Genomic DNA, 18,131 nt, shown 5'->3' with positions numbered 1-18,131 from the left:
CCAGCTGATCGATCTCACTCTGCGCCTCCTCGTCACCACCTGGATCTGCCAACAATAGTTGTGTCATCGGCAAATGTATTTATTGATGGCGTTTGAGCTGTGCCTAGCTACAAAATTGTGGGTGGAGAGAGACTAGAGCAGTGGGCTAAGCACACATCCTTCATGTACGTCAGCACTGATTGTCAGTGAGGAGGGGATGTTATTTCTGACCTGCACTGCCTGGTCTCCTGGTGAGGAAGTCCAGTTACAGAGGGAGGTACAGAGGCCCAGGCTTTGGTGCTTGTTGATTGGTGTTGAATGCTAAGCTGTAATCAACAGACTGATACTGTATACCAGTTGTTAAGCTAAAAATGATTTCCCCTCTATTAAACCCCGTTAATCTGCCCAGTCTCATTATTTCTTTGTGATCTGTCACAAGGATACAGTCATCAGGTTCTGGGGATTTACAGCCCACCACCCATTCATTTCACTAGTACTAATTTTTTACTAATCCCATTTTCTTTGAACTCCTCATTCACTCCATAGCTGCAGTTCACTCTATATTTCCAGGATCTTTTCCTTATCTTTTTCATGAAGGCAAGCATAAAATATGTCAATTTCCCTAACATCTTGTAATTTCTCCCCCTTCCTTTTCTCTTTTTTTTTGACTCTCCATTCTGGCTACCCTCTTACCCCTTTTCTGCTCCTCACCTGCCCATCACCTCCCTCTGGTGCCTGTCCTTTCCTTCATCCTCTCCTATCAGAGTCCCTCTTCTTTAGCTCTTTACCTCTCCCACCTGTCACCTCCCAGCTTCTCACTTCATTCCCCCCCCCCCCCCACTACCCACCTACCTTCCCCTCAGCTGGTGTCACCTCTTACTTGCAAGCTTGTACTGCTTCCCCTCCTCCCTCTTTCTTATTCTGGCTTCTTCCCTCTTTCTTCGCAGTCCTGATGAAAGGTCTCAGTTTAATACGTTGACTGTTCATTCCTCTCCATGGACGCTACCTGACCTACTGAGTTCCTCAGCTTTTTGTATTTGTTGTCTGGTTTTCTATAATTCCAGCTATTATGGCTGGAATTATTTTGAGCTACTTTTTTCCCTATTTATGTACCTATAGAGGTTTCTGAGGTTTCTTTTCAGTCTTCTCTCATATTCTACTTTTCCTTTCCCTTTTGATGCATTATCTTACTCTTTTGCTGAATTCTAAGTGTTTTTTTTTCCTGCCTTCAAGCTTGTTACTTTTTTGGGCAAAATTATAAGCCTGATGAAATAACTTCCCCGCGTAGCCACAGTTGGTACACTTCTATAATTAGGGTTTTGTGCCTTCTTTAAATGTCGGCTTTGGTTGTTTATCATCATAACTTTTAACATAATTTCACAATCTGTCACAGCCAACTCGTGCCACATGCCTTCCTGGTTTGTGTTATTAGAAATTCATAGTCATAGGTGCAAGCAGCACTGAAATAGGCTATCTGGCCCAAATGTCAACCTCCCATATGTACAAATTCAACACTAATCCCAACTTTATTCACCAAATCTTCTCTCCTAGATGCTACAACAGAGAATGCAGATGCTGGAATCTTGATTTTAAAAAAAAAACTACAGAAGGAACTTGGCATATTGAGCTGCATTTGTTTGGGCAAAGTAATCATTGATATTTTGGGTTGAGATCCTGCGTCAACACTTTAATACAGTGTACTGACCCAAAACATTGACATTTTCTTTCCCCTACAGATACTAATCTGCATGTTGATTTCCTCCTGTGGTTTATTTTTATTTTGCTTTTTTTTTTCAGCATCTTAAAATAGTTGAACATTACTTCTTGATTCGTAGGCACACTGTGCCATTTTGTAAAGCTTAATGTCTTGTATGCTTTTTTTGAGTCAGTTTCTCAACCTGCTGTGCCATTTTCATGAACCATGGGCCTTTACCCCCAGATCTCCATTTTACCATTTTTGGAATTGTATTCTCTATATTAATTCACCTCATTCTTTGTACCAAAGTGTAATATTCAGCATTTTCTGCAGTGAATTTCACTACCCACCCATTCCACCAGCCTACGTCCTCTTAAATTCTTTTGCTAACTTCCAAACAGTTTTGTGTTAGTGCCTCTAAGTTTTGTGTATTCTTTACATTTGGCAATGACCACTTTATTAGGTACAGGAGTGGAACCCGGTGTGGTTTTCTGCTGCTGTAGCACATCCACTTCAAGGTTTGACATGGACGTTCAGAGATGATCTTCCTCACACCACTGTTGTTACTCGTGGTTATTTGTGTTATTGTCACCTTCCAGTCAGCTTGAGCTAGTCTGGCCATTCTCCTCGACCTCTCTCATTAACAAGGTGTTTTCACCTTCAGAACTGCTGCTTACTGGATGTGTTTTGTTGAAGCTCCATTCTCAGTAAACTCTAGAAACTGTTGTGTGTGAAAATCCCAGTTTCTGAGATACTCAAACCACCCCATCTGGCACCAACAGTCATTCCATGGTTGAAGTCACTTCCCCATTCTGATGTTTGGTTTAACAACAACTGAACTTCTTGACCACGTCCACATACTTTTATGGATTAAGTTGCTGCCACATGTTTGGCTGATAGATTTACTAACATATAGCATTAACGTACCTAATAAAGTGGCTACTGAGTGCAGTATCTGTGTGCCAAGTCTGAGCCATAGACCTGGTTTTGCCCTCTTCCTACTCCACAGCACATTTCAACCAAAAAACACCCTGCTGCTCTTTGTTACCTCATTTTTCATCCATGCTTTTACAGCTCTTTCATTCCATGGCCTTCAATGTTGATGAAGTACCTATTATGTGGCAATTTATCAAGTGCCTTATTTTCCACATCAGCCATAATCCTGCAATCAGCTCTTGTTCTTACTTCATCAAAAAACTGTTGTTTGTTCCACATGAACTGCCCTTAATTCATTCATGTTGCTTTTTTTAATCAGCACAAAATTGGCTAAGTGGTTGCTAGTTCTGTCCATGATTATTGTTTTCTAGAACCTTCCCTGAGGTTAATTTGACTGGTCTGTTGTCTTTGGGTTTATGCCTGCTCTGTATTTGAATAATGCTGCAACTTTTGCAGTTTTCCACCTTGAAACTAAGGACGTTGAAAAGATCATGACTAGGGCCTTGGTAATTTACTCTTGCATTTTCCAGCAGCTTAGGATGACCATTTGGAACAACTGATTATCCACTTCCAGTGTAGCTAGTCTCTCCAGTATCTCGTTTAATAATTTCTAGCCCATTTAGAATGACATCTTCCCTTGCTAGGGCTCCAGGAGCATTTTTTTCCCCCAGTAAAGACTGATGTAATGTACTCAGGTAATGTAAACTTGCTTCGGAATAGATTACCGTAGATTCCGGATTATAAGCCGCTACTTTTTTCCCACATTTTGAACAGCTTTGAACTCTGCGGCCTATAATCCAGAGCGGCTAATACATGGTTTTTTTTCATGCCGCCTCGTAAACATTTTGCCTCGTAACAGTAGACCAATAAAATTGATGAGTAGTTCACAGAGGTCCAATGAAATTGTACGATAAATCAAGCGCACTTTCACAATTAAATTATTGTAAATCAGTCATTTGTACTCACCCTCATCAACATGGAAAATACTCGAAGAAAAGCAAGACCCGAGTGCGTCAGACCCGATTAGACCCGATCGCATTGCGCAAGCGCGTCAGACCCGATTAGACCCGATCGCAATGCGCAAGCGCGTCAGACCCGATTAGACCCGATCGCATTGCGCAAGCGCGTCAGACCCGATTAGACCCGATCGCAATGCGCAAGCGCGTCAGACCCGATTAGACCCGATGGCATTGCGCAAGCGCGTCAGACCCGATTAGACCCGATCGCAATGCGCAAGCGCGTCAGACCCGATTAGACCCGATCGCATTGCGCAAGCGCGTCAGACCCGATTAGACCCGATCGCATTGCGCAAGCGCGTCAGACCCGATTAGACCCGAGCGAAAACGCTGCTTTTAAGTTAAAGTCGATCAATAACTTTTCCTGGTAGGCTGCAGTATATATATTTTTACCAGTCGCTAGGAGATATTGGAATGTTGTTCGTGCTGTTCAGTAAAAAAGTATATGCAACGTAATTTGTGTTACCGATACGTATGTATATTTAAAAGTAGCGGTGCGGCCTAAAATCCGGTGCGGCCTTTACAATTAAAAAATTGATTTTATTTCTAAAATTAGAGCCTGCGGCTTTTAATCAGGTGCGCTCTGTAGTCCGGAATCTACGGTACATTTTTGGCAAGCTCACCTCACCTCTTTACAACCTTTTTCTTGTAGAATGTACAGGACAAGTTTGGATTCCCTGTTATGTTTGCTGCTAGTTATTTTTCCTTTTTGCCTTTCTTATTTGTTTTCTTTTACTACACTTCTGCACTTTCTGTAATCAATCTCTTTCTCATGGAGAACAGATTCGCATCTGTCATACATTTGTTTTACAATTGTCATTTATCATGGCGCTGGTGAACCACAGTGACTTTCTGCAGGCTGTAGACAATACTTCTAATTAGATCTCTCTCGAATTACTCTCACTGCAATCTGCAGCGTGTAATCTCCATCTAAGCAATATATTCTTAAATCAACTTAATGATCTACAGACTTCACAATCTTCTGAAGGATTCGTCAGACCGAGCAGGTACCGCACCTTTAAGAGGATGTAGGTTCATCGCCATGCCCACTAGGTGGGGGGCTGGTTCAAAGTCTGGTTGAAACGTAGAGGGATGAGGACCCCTCGACCCAGCATCGTGCTAGCAAATGTGCAGTCACTGGAGAACAAAATTGAGGACCTGAGGGGATGATTTCTGTATCATAGAGAAATGAGGGATTTTTGTGTACTATGTCTGAGTGGGACATGGGCATGTCAGAAACAGTGATAAAACAGAAGGTTTCTCGATTTTCCGTACGGATTGAACTGCTGATTCGGAAGAGGCAAAAGGTGGAGGTGTGCGTTTCATGATAAACTCTTGATGGTGCTCTGATATGGTGGCTTTGTCAAATTTGTGTTCCCTCAGCCTTGAACACCTAACGATTATCCGTTCTATTTACCAAGGAGTTCTCCTCCATAATTTTACATACTCCCAGTGGCAGACTATAATCAAACTTTTGAGATACTGCATGATGCCATTTCCAAACAAGGAACAGTCCAACTCAATGCATTTCAAATCATAGTCGGGAACTTCAACCAGGCTTGTTTGAAGAAAACACTGCCCAGTGACCATTAGTGTATAACCTGTAGCACCAGAGTTCCAAACACACTAGACCAACGTTGTACTAAGATAAGGAATGCCTACCGTTCTGAGCCTAAACCACATTTTGGTAAATTGGGTCACTTGGCTGCCCTTTTACCCCATAGGCAGAGGCTAATGAGCAAAACTCCAGAGATTAGGACATTAAAGAGGTGGTTTCAGGAGGCAGAGGAGTTGCTATGCGATTGCTTTGAGTCAGTGGACTGGGTCATGTTCAAGGGCTCATCTTAGATCTGAATGACTTTATTAGAACAGTTGTAGATGAGTGTGACCCCACAAAATCATTCGGAGTCTTCCCCAATCAGAAATCTTGGATGAGCCATGAGATCCATGATCTGCTGAGGGCTGGTTCAGAGGCTTTCGTGTCTGGTGACCAAGTGACAAGTCCAGATACGTTCTCCGGAAAGCTGCCTCACAGGTGAAGTGTCAATTCCGGACGAAGTTTGAATCAATAAAGGATACTTGATAGTTATGGCAGGGTTTGAATACTGTCACCTCTTATAAAGATACATCAAGTGACATAGGAGTCAGCAAGGCTTTGCTTCCAGATTAGCTCAATGCCTACTGTGCTCGCTTTGACCGTAAAACATGGAGGAACCATGATGAATTCCTACAGCCCCCAATGATCCTGCGATTTCAGCTTCTGAGGCTGATGTACGAGCTGCCTTCAGGAGGGTGAACCCACAAAAAGCATCCGTCCACGTGAGGTACCTGACATATCAACTGGCTGGAGTGGTCACTGAGACCTTTAACCCCCCCTCGCTTCAACAGGCTGAGGCGTCCACCTGCTTCAATTATACCAGAGTCTTAGAAGAACGTGGTGACCTGTCTCAATGACGATCGCCCACTAGCACTTACATCCAATGTGATGAAGTGTTATGAGAGCTTAGTGATGAAACATCAACTCCTGCCTGAGAAGTGAGTTGGATCCACTCCAATTTCCAGAGCAACAGGTTCACAGCAGATGCCATCTCATTGGCTCTTCGTTCAACCTTGGAACACCTGGACGACAAAGATGCATGCATCAGGATGCTCTTTATCAACTACAGCTCTGCATTCAATACCATCATCCCCTCAAAACTAATCAATAAGTTCCAAGACTTTGGGTTCAAAAACCTCCTTGTGCAATAGGATTCTGGATTTCATCACTTGCAGGCCCCAACATCTACAGCATCTGGCTACAATATCTCCTCAGCACAGGTGCACCTCATGGCTGTGTGCCTAGCCCCCTGCTCTACCTGCTTTATACTTATGTCTGTGTGACTAAGCACAGCTCCAATGCCATATTCAAGTTTACTGACAACACCACTGTCATAGGCTGAATCAAAGGTGGTGATGAATCAGAATAGAACAGGAAGATTGAAAATCTGGCTGACTGGTGCCATAACAACATCAATGTCAGCAAGACCAAAGGTCCATGAGCCAGTCTTCTTCGGAGGATCAGAGATGGAGAAAGAAGGTCAGCAACTTTAAATTCCCCAGTGTTATTATTTCAGAGGACCGGTATGAGGCCCAGCACATAAGTGCAATTAGAAAGAAAGCAAGGCAGTGCCTTACTTCCTTAGGAGTTTGTGAAGATTTGGCATGACATCTAAAACTTTGACAAACTTCTGTAGATGTGTAGTGGAGAGTATATTGACTGGCTGCATCATAGCCAGGTATAGAAGTACCAAAGCCCTTCAAAAAGTAGTGGATACGGCCCCCCTCCCCCACCATTGAGCACATCTACACGACTGCTGTTGCAGGAAAGCAGCATCCATCATCAAGAACCCCCACCACCCAGGGCATGCTTTCTCCTTGCTGCCGTCAGCAAGAAGGTACAGGAGCCACAGGTTCCACACCACGGTTCAGGAAGAGTTAATACCACTCAACCATCAGGCTCTTGAACCAAAGGGGGGTAACTTCACTCAACTTCACTTGCCCCATCATTGAAACGTTCCCACAACCTATGGACTCACTTTCAAGGACTCTTCTCCCCATGGTTTTGGTATTTATTGTTTGTTTATTATTTCTTTCTTGTTGTATTTGCACAGTTTGTTGTCTTTTGCACTCTGGTTGAACGCCCAAGTTGATGTGGTCTTTCATTGACCTTGTTATGGTTATAATTCTATGGATTTATCGATTATGCTCGCAAGAAATTGAATCTCGGTTGTATATGTTGATATATATGTACTTTGTTAATACATTTACTTTGAACTTTGAACTGCCTTTTCTGGTTAATTTACTATCTCTTTTACCATGCAAAAGCAGCCTTTCACTCCCCCCCCCCCCCCCCCCCCGCCCCGCCGCCCCTTCACAAGAATGTAGTTAGAATGGGAGTTCCCAACCTGGGGTCCAAATGTCTCTCAGTTAATGGTAGCGGTCCATGGCATATCAAAAGATTGGGAAGCCCTGACTTAGGGTGTTGTTGAATGTAGAGATCGATGAACTTTAACCAGAGGATGCTTCAGGACCAATGCTGTGGCCACACCTCTCTACAGTGTATTGATGTGATAGGCCATTCCCGATGCAGGGTTTCGACCCTAAACCTCAATAATTCCTTTCCTCCTTATAGATGCTGCAGAGTTCCTCCGGTAGACTGTGATGTTAGTGGTGTAGGTGTTCTGGCTGTAAGATTCACTTTTAATTCAATGGATTAAGGATCACTCGCTATGTTCTCGTACATTTAATACTGTGTCATTTGCCCCTTTAGGTTCAGTGACTGTTGTGGCAGCAAAGGGTGTATCGGGAATGATTGTCCTATCGATCCAGGGGAATCTACAGCTGATTTATCCTATATTCTATGTTATGTTCGTAGTTATGGTTGCCACTGCAATCTTTCAAGCAATGTGAGTAAATCATTCTCTGACCTTAAGCCTGTGTTTCTCCAACCCTCTGATGACCCTCTAGAGTTGAGGTGTCTGGGTACTGGATGTGACTCCCACCCGAGTGACTGAGACTTGCTAAGCTGCAAGAGATTGAGGCTCTCAATGTAACCAACCTGAAGATTCAGTCAGTTCATGTGTGTATTAGAGCTTTCCCTCTTGCAGATGCATCTCTATTTGTGAAACAGTGTCACTCTCTCAGTATATTACTTCAGTTATAGCCAGGACTTGCTAACAGCCAGATATAATTCAAGAATGAAATTCATATATATAAGATTATAATTCATTGATTCACAAACTTTAGCTGCCAAGTGAAAATGAGAGAATCATAGAATTTGATAGTGTAAATGTTCACCCTTTCTAAATACAAAAGATTCAGAGCAACAGACACAAAACGCTGGAGGAGCTCAGCAGGTCAGGCAGCATCCATGCAGAGGAATGAACAGTTGATGTTTCATCAGGACACCCTTTCTGTTCTCTTCTATCTCTCAAATGAGAATGCAGTTCAGCATTCAACACCAGGCTCGACAGGAAGCTCAGAGACCTCAGCCTTGACCCTGCCTTGTGCAGCTGGATCCTGGACTTCCTGTCAGATCGCCAGCGGGTTGTAAGAGTGGGCTCCCTTACCTCCAACCTTCTGACTCTCAATACAGGAGCCCTTCAGGGCTGTGTGCTAACACTTTTACTCCCTGTATACCCATGACTGTGTCGCCTCCCACAGCTCTAATCTGCTAATTAAATTTCCTGATAACACTGCGTTGCTTGGCCTTATCTCAAGCAATAACAAGATGGCCTATAGGGAAGAAGTCATCTCTCTGACACAGAGGTGCCAAGAAAACAATCTCTCCCTCAATGTTGCAAAAACAAAGGAGCTGGTTGTGGATTATAGGAGGAATGGAGATGGGCTAACCTCTATTGACATCAATGGATCTGGGGTTGAGAGGGTAAACTGCTTTAAGTTCCTCAGCATCCACATCACCGAGGGCCTCATATGGTCTGTACACACCAGCTGTGTGGTGAAAAAGGCACAACAGTGCCTCTTTAGCCTCAGACGGTTGAGGAAGTTTGGTATGGACCCCCAGATTCTAAGAACTTCCTACGGGGGCACAATTGAGAGCATCCTGACTGACTGCATCACTGCCTGGTATGGGAACTGTACCTCCCATAATCGCAGGACTCTGCAGAGAGTGGAGCAGACAGGCCAGCGCATTTGTAGTTGTGAACTTCCCACGATTCAGGACATTTACAAGGAGAAGTGTGTAAAAAATGGCCCGTAGGATCATTGGGGACTCGACCACAATCTATTCCAGCTGCTACTATACAGGAAACAGTACCACAGCATAAAAGCCAGTGCCAACAGGCTTCAGGACAGCTTCTTCCACCAGACCATCAGACTGATTAATTCACACTGATTTGAGTGTATTCTATGTTAACATTGACTGTTCTATTTACTATAAATTATTATAAATTTCTGTGATAAAGTACTGATCTTTATTTCTTCCAGAGTGAATTCTTTCCATCAACTTTTCTAGGTAGAGAATTCTTTGAAGTTTTCTTTATTGGAAGGTTAGGAATACTTAGAAAGTGTTTGCAGTCGTTGTCAACATTGATCAATTTTGGGACATTAAGGGAATCCGAGCGTAAGAGGATCTGGCAAAGGATCAATCATACTGAATAGCAGAGCAGTCTTCAATGACCCACAGCCCATTCTTGTGTTCCTTGTGTTCTTAAATGGCAGTGTATTGATTAATGGAACAATTGAGTTTATGTAACCTTCACTGTTCCAGTAACAATGTTCACCGTTTCAGTTGCTCCAAGGCCCTCCCTTCCACGTACTTATTCAGATGATTTGTAAATGGTGCAGTCATACATGCCTTACCTCTTCTTCTGACAGCTCATTTCCGGTACTCACTACCCTCTGTGCAAAGAAACTACTTCTCATATCTCTTCAATTCCTCCCCTCTTGTATTCGTACCTTCTAGTTTCGGTCTGCCCCACCGTGGGGAGGAGAATATGGCCATTCGCCTGATCCATATCATCCATTTCCCTTATGATTTTATAAACGTCTGTGAGTTAACCCTCACTCTCCTGCAAAGATCCAGTATAGGCAGCCTGTCCCTACAGATTAGTCAGGCCCTCTAGTTCAGGCGCTGTCATCGTAGATCTTTCCTGCACCCTCTCCACCTTGACGATGTATTTGTTGTAATAGGGTGACCAAAACTGTACACAATACTCCAAGTGTGGCCTCACCAATGACTTGTATAACTGCAACACAATATCCTGACTCCTGAACTCCATGCCCTGACTAATGAAGGCCAGCGTGCTAAATGCTTTCTTCCCCCTGTTTACTTGTGCACCCACTTCCACTCAACCTTGTGCACTTGTATTGCCAGGCCCCTCTGTTCCACAACACTTGTCAGTGCCCTACCATTAGTTGCATAGGTCCAATCGTAGTTCTAAATGTCCAAAATTGCTCACTTCTCATTTACCTAAATTGAAATCTATTTGCCATTCCTCAGCCCATCTCCCTAAACGATCAGTCCAGTTTGAAGTTGGTACTTCAGCATGTCCATATGGAAGATAAGGTCGATGGGGGGCAGGTAGATTGGGAAATTCAGGTCGGTGCTGGATTCCAAGAGAATGTCTGCGAGACGGCTGTTTGGAGCAGTTTGTGGTTGAACCCACCACAATTCTGACAGGCAATTCTGGATTGGGTGTTGTGAAATGAACCAGATTTGATTTGGGTGCTTAAGGTAAAGGGACAGTGGTCACAATAAGATAGAATTCACCCTGCAGTTTGAGAGGGAGAAATTGAAGTCAGGTGTATCAGTATTGCAGTGAAGTAAAGGGAACTAAAGAGGCATGAGGGGAGCCGGCCAAAATAGATTGGAAATAGAGACTCTCAGGGATAACAGCTGGAGTTTCCGGGGCAATTCGATAAGTGCAGCATAGATACATCCCAAAGATGAAGAAGTATTCTAAAAGATGGATGAGGCAAATGTGGCGGACAAGGGAGGTCAAAGACAGCATAAAAGCAAACGGGAAAACATTTAATACAGCAAAAAATAGTGGGAAGTTAGAGTATTGGGAAGCTTTTAAAAACCAACAGAAGGCAATTAAAAAACAATAAAATGGAAAAGATGACATATGAATGTAAGCTAGCTAATGATATAAAAGCAAATTCCAAAGTTTCTTTGGATATATAAAGAGTTTTTTAAAAAAGAGGGAAAAGTAGACATTGGACCGCTGGAAAATTATGCTGGAGAGGTAGTAATGGGGACAACGAAATGGCAGATGAACTTGTTAAGTATTTTGCGTCAATTTTCATTGAGGAAGGCACTAACAGTATGGCAGAAATTCGAGTATGTTAGGCGGCAGAAATGAGGATAGTTTCTATTACTAAGGAGAAGGTGCTTGGGAAGCTGAAAGTTCTGAAGATGGGTAAGTCAGTTGGACCATATGGACTACACCCAGGGTTTTGAAAGAAGTGGCTGAAGAGATTGTGGAGGCTTGGAGGCATTGGTAATGATCTTTCAAGATTCATCAGATTCTGTAATAGTTCCAGAGGACGGGAAAATTACAAATGTCACTCCACTCTTCAAGACAGGAGGGAGGCAGTAGAAAGGAAATGATAGGCTGGTTAGCCTGACTGAATGGCTTAGCAGGGCCAAATGGTCTAATTTGGGTGAAAATGTTTTGCCTCTGTCTTCACAGTAATATGGAGATACAGCCATTGACACTAGGAAGAAATGTGGTATTTTGGAAGTAATAAACAAAAGTAAAAATCTTCAACAGTCGATAAGTTACCAGTCTCCGGCTCTTAAAAGAAACAAAAGAGGCAAGAGTTTTTGTGCTGCAGCTGAAATTTTCCAATTCTCTTTGAGTATAGTTAGTGCTGAAGGACTGGAAGGTTGCTGCTGAAACATTATGAAAGAAGAAACTGATACATCGAAGAACTAAAGCCTGGGTGTTGCAGTTTTGTCACCTTTGTAATTGGATGGTGTGGCATGGCTCATTAGGCTGGAAAGGCCTGTTGCCATGCTGTATCTCTAAATAAATAAACAAGGTTGTTTTACATCTTGCATAGTTATTTCTGTTCAGTCAGACTCAGAAAGTTAATGTACTGACACAGCCGACGAGACTCTTCCCTTTCAATCTCTTCAACTGTGTCAGATCCGGTGTTTTCATTCTTGGCACTAGAGGTTAGGCCCAGTAACTTTGCACCATGGGTCTGGATAAGACTCTCTGTAGTCAGTCAGGCTACAGTCAGCCACATAACTTTTTAAATGCGTTTGCTCCACCATCCTATCAAGCAATGAACTCCAAATCTGCTTTTGAGTGGAATAATCTTTTCTGTCCTCCCTTTTTAAGTTTGCGCCAAATGAACTTAAATCTATATCCCTTGGTTACTGAATTTTCCGACAAGGGAAATAAATCTCCTCTACATCATGCCAAGACGTCTCAATTATATAAGACTCAAATCTCTCCTCGGTCCCTGTTGTTCCAGAAAAATATAGCTCCAGTATATCAACTCCCACTTCCCTACCCTTAATTCCATTTGACCCTTTTTTGTCCATCTAATCAGTCTGTAATATTCATTTCCTAGCCTAAAACTTTCTTCTGTGCTATCAACCACACTGCCAATTTTGGTCTTGTGTATTACGTCAATGCCAATGTCAAGCCCAAATTATTTATCATTTATAAGTACAATAAAAAGCAGAGAGCCTCATATAAATTCCGTGGAATTCTGCTGCTTAGAGCCCTCTAATCACAAAAACTCATGAGGAACTTTCCTATCACACACATCCTGCTTTCCCTTACTTTCTTGACCAATCTGCCCCCTGGGTTTTCGACAAACACTATGCTGAATCCATGAGCACTGCATCAAACTCTTTACCCCCACTGACACTCCTTACCACCCCTTAGCAAAAAATTTAATTTTTAGTCAGTAAGACATGTCCGTCCCTAACCAAATACATGCTGGACATCCCTCATTACGGTAATTCTCGCTCACTAAATGCGAATTAATACCCCACAGAACTTCATCCAATAATTTACCCATGTCTAATGTCAGGCTGACTGCCCTTACTTCTTTGGTGTATCCCTTTCCTCTTTTTTCTACAACCGTATTTCACCAGCAGCCTTCCAGTCCTTCGGCAGCGACTTGTTAGAGAAGATTGGAAAACCATAGCCAGAGCCCACACTGTTTCCTCCCGTGTTTCTTTTAAGAGCCTGGAATATAACCTAACCGGTTGGGTGTTTTATCTACTTTCGAAGATCCTCATCTAATGTGTGTCTCTTACTTCCAGGGTACAACATTCTACCTTCTTAATGTTAACTTTTATATCTCTCACGTTAGTCACACCACTTAAAGAATTTCCTCAGTCCTGGATGAGGAATGACATGTTGTACACTAATTCTGGGGTCAGTGAGTTACAGACTATACTTCCAGTTTTGATGAAGGGTCGTCACCTGAAATGTTAACTCTTTTTCCCTTTCCGGAGCTGCTGCCTGAGCAGTTTATTATTTCCAGCAATTTCAGTTCTTGTTTGAGATTTCCGTTTGCAGCTTTTTCTAATTTTCACTTTCATATTTAGGGGTGGTGAGGCAGACCGCATTTCCAGCAGACTTTTTTGTGTTTGAGACTGCATTCTATCGCACTTTAATGCGTGGGCTGGTAGATGGTCATTTGCTTTCACAGTCAGATGCAGTGTGTCAAATACATTTGTATGCATTTTCTCTTTCTAACAATGTCCTTTTACTCCTGAGAGTGTTCTTAGACACTAAATCACAATTAATCAAACTCTGGGGCAGTGCTGTTACTGCCTCCTAGTACAGAGCATCAGATACTGCCCTTTCCCCTTGCCCCCCCCCCCCCCATGGGACAGGTGGACAGTCTGTCTTTTAACTGCACCAATAATTCAGGCATGTTTTCTTTCACCCCTCTATTCTCTGTGGGCAGTGTGACTAGGTCTGTCCTCTGATACTCAATAATGGGACAGATTTTGTCACTGTAAAATAGGACAAGATGCACTCTGGGACAGTGAGGCCATGTGTTGTCGTCTGTGGATTAGAACTCTCCTTCCCTTCCACCACTTTATGGGAACAGTGTTGTCCGTCCATGCTCTGGACACTGTGGCACATGCTGTTCTAACAGAAACTGCTTCTTTACAGTTTGGAGTGGATTTATTATTTAGTCTGTAGTATGGCGTGGGAGGCCCTGAGGTTTCAGTGTTTGTACGCAGTGTTCTTGGCGAGTGTGATGTGGTGTGGAGCTCAAGACTGAAGCTGTTCCTTGTTTCTCTGAAGGTTCCTGCGTGATGTTTCTGAGCTGTATGATCCATCCCAGATTACTAGCGTCAGCTACATTTTTTCCACAACCATTACTGTCATTGCTGGTGAGTTGACCAATTAACGACCTCCGGGGAATATTAAATGTTAGAAAGCTGAATAGATCACTGTGAGTGAGTTAACAGCTTGAGCAGTTGGGAGCCTGCAAATGGGTAGGAGGCCACAGGAAGCATGTGATGTAGCAGCCCTCTCGGTTTAGTGTGGCCTCTACTTTCTGAGGAGGCTGAAGAGAACTGGACTACATACATCTATACTCACAACCTTGTACAGATGCGCAGCAGAGAGCATCCAAACGTGTTGTATCACTGCAGTCTCTTGCCGGAGGGCTCTCCAGCAGGTTGTGAAACTGCTCAGTGCACCATCCTACCTGCCATCAAGGACACGTGTACAGAAAGATCCCGGGAAAAATGCCAGCAGTATCATCCACCCTGCTTATTGTCTGTCTGCCCCACTTCTGTCAGGGAACAGGCTACACAGCTTCCACACGGGGATCACCAGACTCAAAAACAGTTACTGCTCCCAAGCCATCAGGTGATCAACACCTCCACCCATTAACCCACCCCCCCATCACAGCTAAAAGCCACTCCTCTCTACAGTCCCTCAGCGCCCTTCACCCCCCCCCCCCCCCCGTGCACTACTTATATATTGTTATTTGTAGGATTACTTTCATATTGATAGTGTTATAGTCTTTATAGTTTTATGCTTACTGTGTTTATTTTTAACGCTGCATCAGATCTGGAGTAAAAGTCATTCATTCTCCTTAACACTCATTTACTGAGTAATAACAATAAACAGTCTTAACTTTTAGTGCCCAAGTGTGTAGCAGTCCCTGTGAATGGAGAGGAGCTGGAAAGTGGTTTTGATTGGGAGTGGTGACTGGTGAAGGCCAGAGGGGTGGGAGCAAAGACAGTGAAACCTGACCCGCCCTGACTGACTTGTTTTGCTTTCTAGGGGCCACGTTTTATTTAGAGTTCAATGGTTCGGATGCTCTTCACATCTGCATGTTCATCCTCGGGTAGGTAGATGCCGTAAACACACTGACTGCGTGACGGTGGGATTAATTCATGCCTCTGGCAATAGCACCGGAAATGTGTGCAGGTTTCCAGTTCCAATTTCTCATGAATAATGACCCTTTTTTTTGAGTGTGTGTGTGTGTGTTTTACATTCGGCCGCATTTAGCTCTTCCAGCTGCGACAGCTTGTGTTGGGTGCAGGACCCAAGTTCTTGTTACTGTGGGTATGTTTGCACCCCAAGAAACGCAGGGTAAATGCACGGAGCCTGGCTAGTAAAGTTAGTGAACTGCAGAGAGGCGAATTGTGACTTGGTATAACTGTAGTAACCAGCCTGTCTCAAAGAAGGGGGCGGTTGAAAACACGTTTCTCGCCACAGGTATCCAGGAATGGTAGTGATGGGGAGAAAAGGGATGCTGGTATTGATGAATAAAACATGGAGCTTAGAAAACAGAGGGCTATGTGATAGGGGAATTCTAGGCCTTTTCTAGTGTAGGTTACATGGTCGGCACAACATTGTGGGCCGAAGGGCCTGTAATGTGCTGTGGGTTTCTACGTTCTATGTTAAAGTCGGCACTGGAGAGAGATGCAGGCGAGAATTCAGCGAACAGATCTTTTTATTAAAATATGAATCCAGGTCAACTACAAGCTAATTTCAGGTTAATAATAGAATTTTCGAATGGTCCAATTGAAAATGCCTTGCCTTTACAATTGCTGGTGATGTAGTTTTAAATGGTCACTGTGTTTAAATGGCAGTGTGATGTGACTGCTCCCTACCACAGCATTCCCCTGTTCATGCCTGGTTTCTTCCACCGCATCACTGGCAACAATGACCCCAAGTGTCAGACAGGTTGTTACAGAATAAGAATAGTTTACTTTGGATAGGAGCAGAGGAGGCAGTCTGGGCTGGTCTGCCTCTGGTCCGGAATTCACACCCTTTGCTTTGCACCTGCTCCAGCTGTCGGTGGCTGAGCCAAGTGTGAGTCAACACCGGATCGGAGCTGGATCTAAACAGAGCTGCAGACTTCAGAGTGAACGTAGGATAAAATTCCCAAGCCATATCCAGAACCAAACTAGTCATTGGAGAATTAACACTGAGTCAAGTCTGGCATCATTTCATCTTCACCTTCTGTGTCTCTCGTGCTCCCTCCCCCTTTCTCATGCTCTCTTTCCCAAAGTTTCTCTTTCTCACAGCAAAGAGTGGAAGAAACAGAACCTCAGGGTATTCAATAAAAGTAGAAGGTGTGTTTGAACTGTTTATGGAGAAGCTGGGGGCAAGTGGGTCCATCTTTGGTTTGAAGAATAGTGACAGTAAAACCAGCTTTAGAATACATTGAGAAAATGATAAGGAACAGTCAAACAAAATATTTAAACTATATGTGGAGTGGTTGCAAATGGTTTGAAGGGAGCGTGAGAAATGCATAGAAGGTGAAGATGACCAGGCAGACTGGAATCTTAGATTGACGAGTAACAGAAATCGGGTGAGATCCAATTAATTGGGAAGTAGTAGTTAAAAGATAGAAGTCATTCAAAACACTTTCAGGATTTGGAGATATTATAAAATTTGGAAATTTTAGAAAAAGAAATTCAGGTGGCTAAGTAACAACTTCACAATGACCCTGACAGACTGATGAAACGGTCAAGCACATGACCAATTAAAAGTTTTTCGATCAGCATTAAACAAGTTTTGGTAGGAAGGAAGATGAGAATTAATTTAACAAACATTATTTAAATGTATGTAGGACTGAAGAAATGGAAATGCTCAATCATGGAAAGTGCCAACACAAATTAACGGTGCTGTTTATAAAACTGCCTATGTGATTTACCCCATGCCTGTTCTCCTGTTCCCTACTCCTATCCCTGCTCAAAGAAATGATCAACATTGACCCATTACATCCACAGCCCTCTGAAGGAGAATGCTGGGGTGACTGTGCCCTGTGGCTGACAATGTGCTTCCTGACACTTTACTTAGTCAGGTTCTCTAGTTAAGGATATGCCCACTGAATATAGAGAAACAGTTTATCTACAAAACCTAAGAGGCCCTCAAACAATTTGAATGCATAAATTAGATTCCTGGAATGTTCTTGGTAAACTGTGACCTCCCCAAGGCCAGAAGTGACTTTGTGAAACCTGCTATCCTAACGTGAATATGGTATTGGAGCCTGACCAAGGCCCTGTAGTTCCGAAGCACCTTCATCCCTGTGTAGTACAGCAATGATCAGAAATTGTGTTTCACCCAGGTGCCCCTGTAAGATGCAGCATCTTTCGGTGTACCAAAGAACTGTTGAGCATCTGAGGAACAGGAATTATTCCAAAGCACTGGATCTAAACTTAACAAATTAGATTACTGATGATATCATCACCCTCACTGAGCACAAAAATAATATAATTTTTCTCATCCATGGCAGGATGAGGTTAGGGGCTCATATCCAAATGCTTTTCTATTAGCTTTGAGTAATTTATTATCTAAATCCTCCCTAGTCTCTCATTTTAAGAAAAAAACTCTTACTTTGTTTTCGTATATTTAAACTGGATGATCTCATCCTTGTCTACATAAAACCTCACTAGCCACAGTTTTAACATGCTCGTTTATTCTTGCTGCTCCCATCTACAAAAATTGCCTCTTGATCTGGTGTTGTTCAGAAACTTGGCATGTACAACT

General features: G+C 43.1%; 1 protein-coding gene across 1 annotated transcript in view; it reads left to right on the top strand.

Moving 5' to 3' along the window:
- The window catches only part of nipal3 (NIPA like domain containing 3), a 59,905-nt gene that overhangs the window by 31,929 nt on the left and 9,845 nt on the right, over positions 1-18,131 (top strand). Inside the window, exons 7-9 of the mRNA XM_073034525.1 lie at positions 7,937-8,072; positions 14,418-14,506; positions 15,411-15,474. Coding sequence (XP_072890626.1) covers positions 7,937-8,072; positions 14,418-14,506; positions 15,411-15,474 — 289 coding nt within the window. The remainder of the gene's footprint in view (positions 1-7,936; positions 8,073-14,417; positions 14,507-15,410; positions 15,475-18,131) is intronic.

Source organism: Hemitrygon akajei, chromosome 32, assembly GCF_048418815.1.
Source record: "Hemitrygon akajei chromosome 32, sHemAka1.3, whole genome shotgun sequence".
Lineage (NCBI taxonomy): Eukaryota > Metazoa > Chordata > Chondrichthyes > Myliobatiformes > Dasyatidae > Hemitrygon > Hemitrygon akajei.
This window is presented reverse-complemented; position numbering and strand designations above follow the sequence as displayed.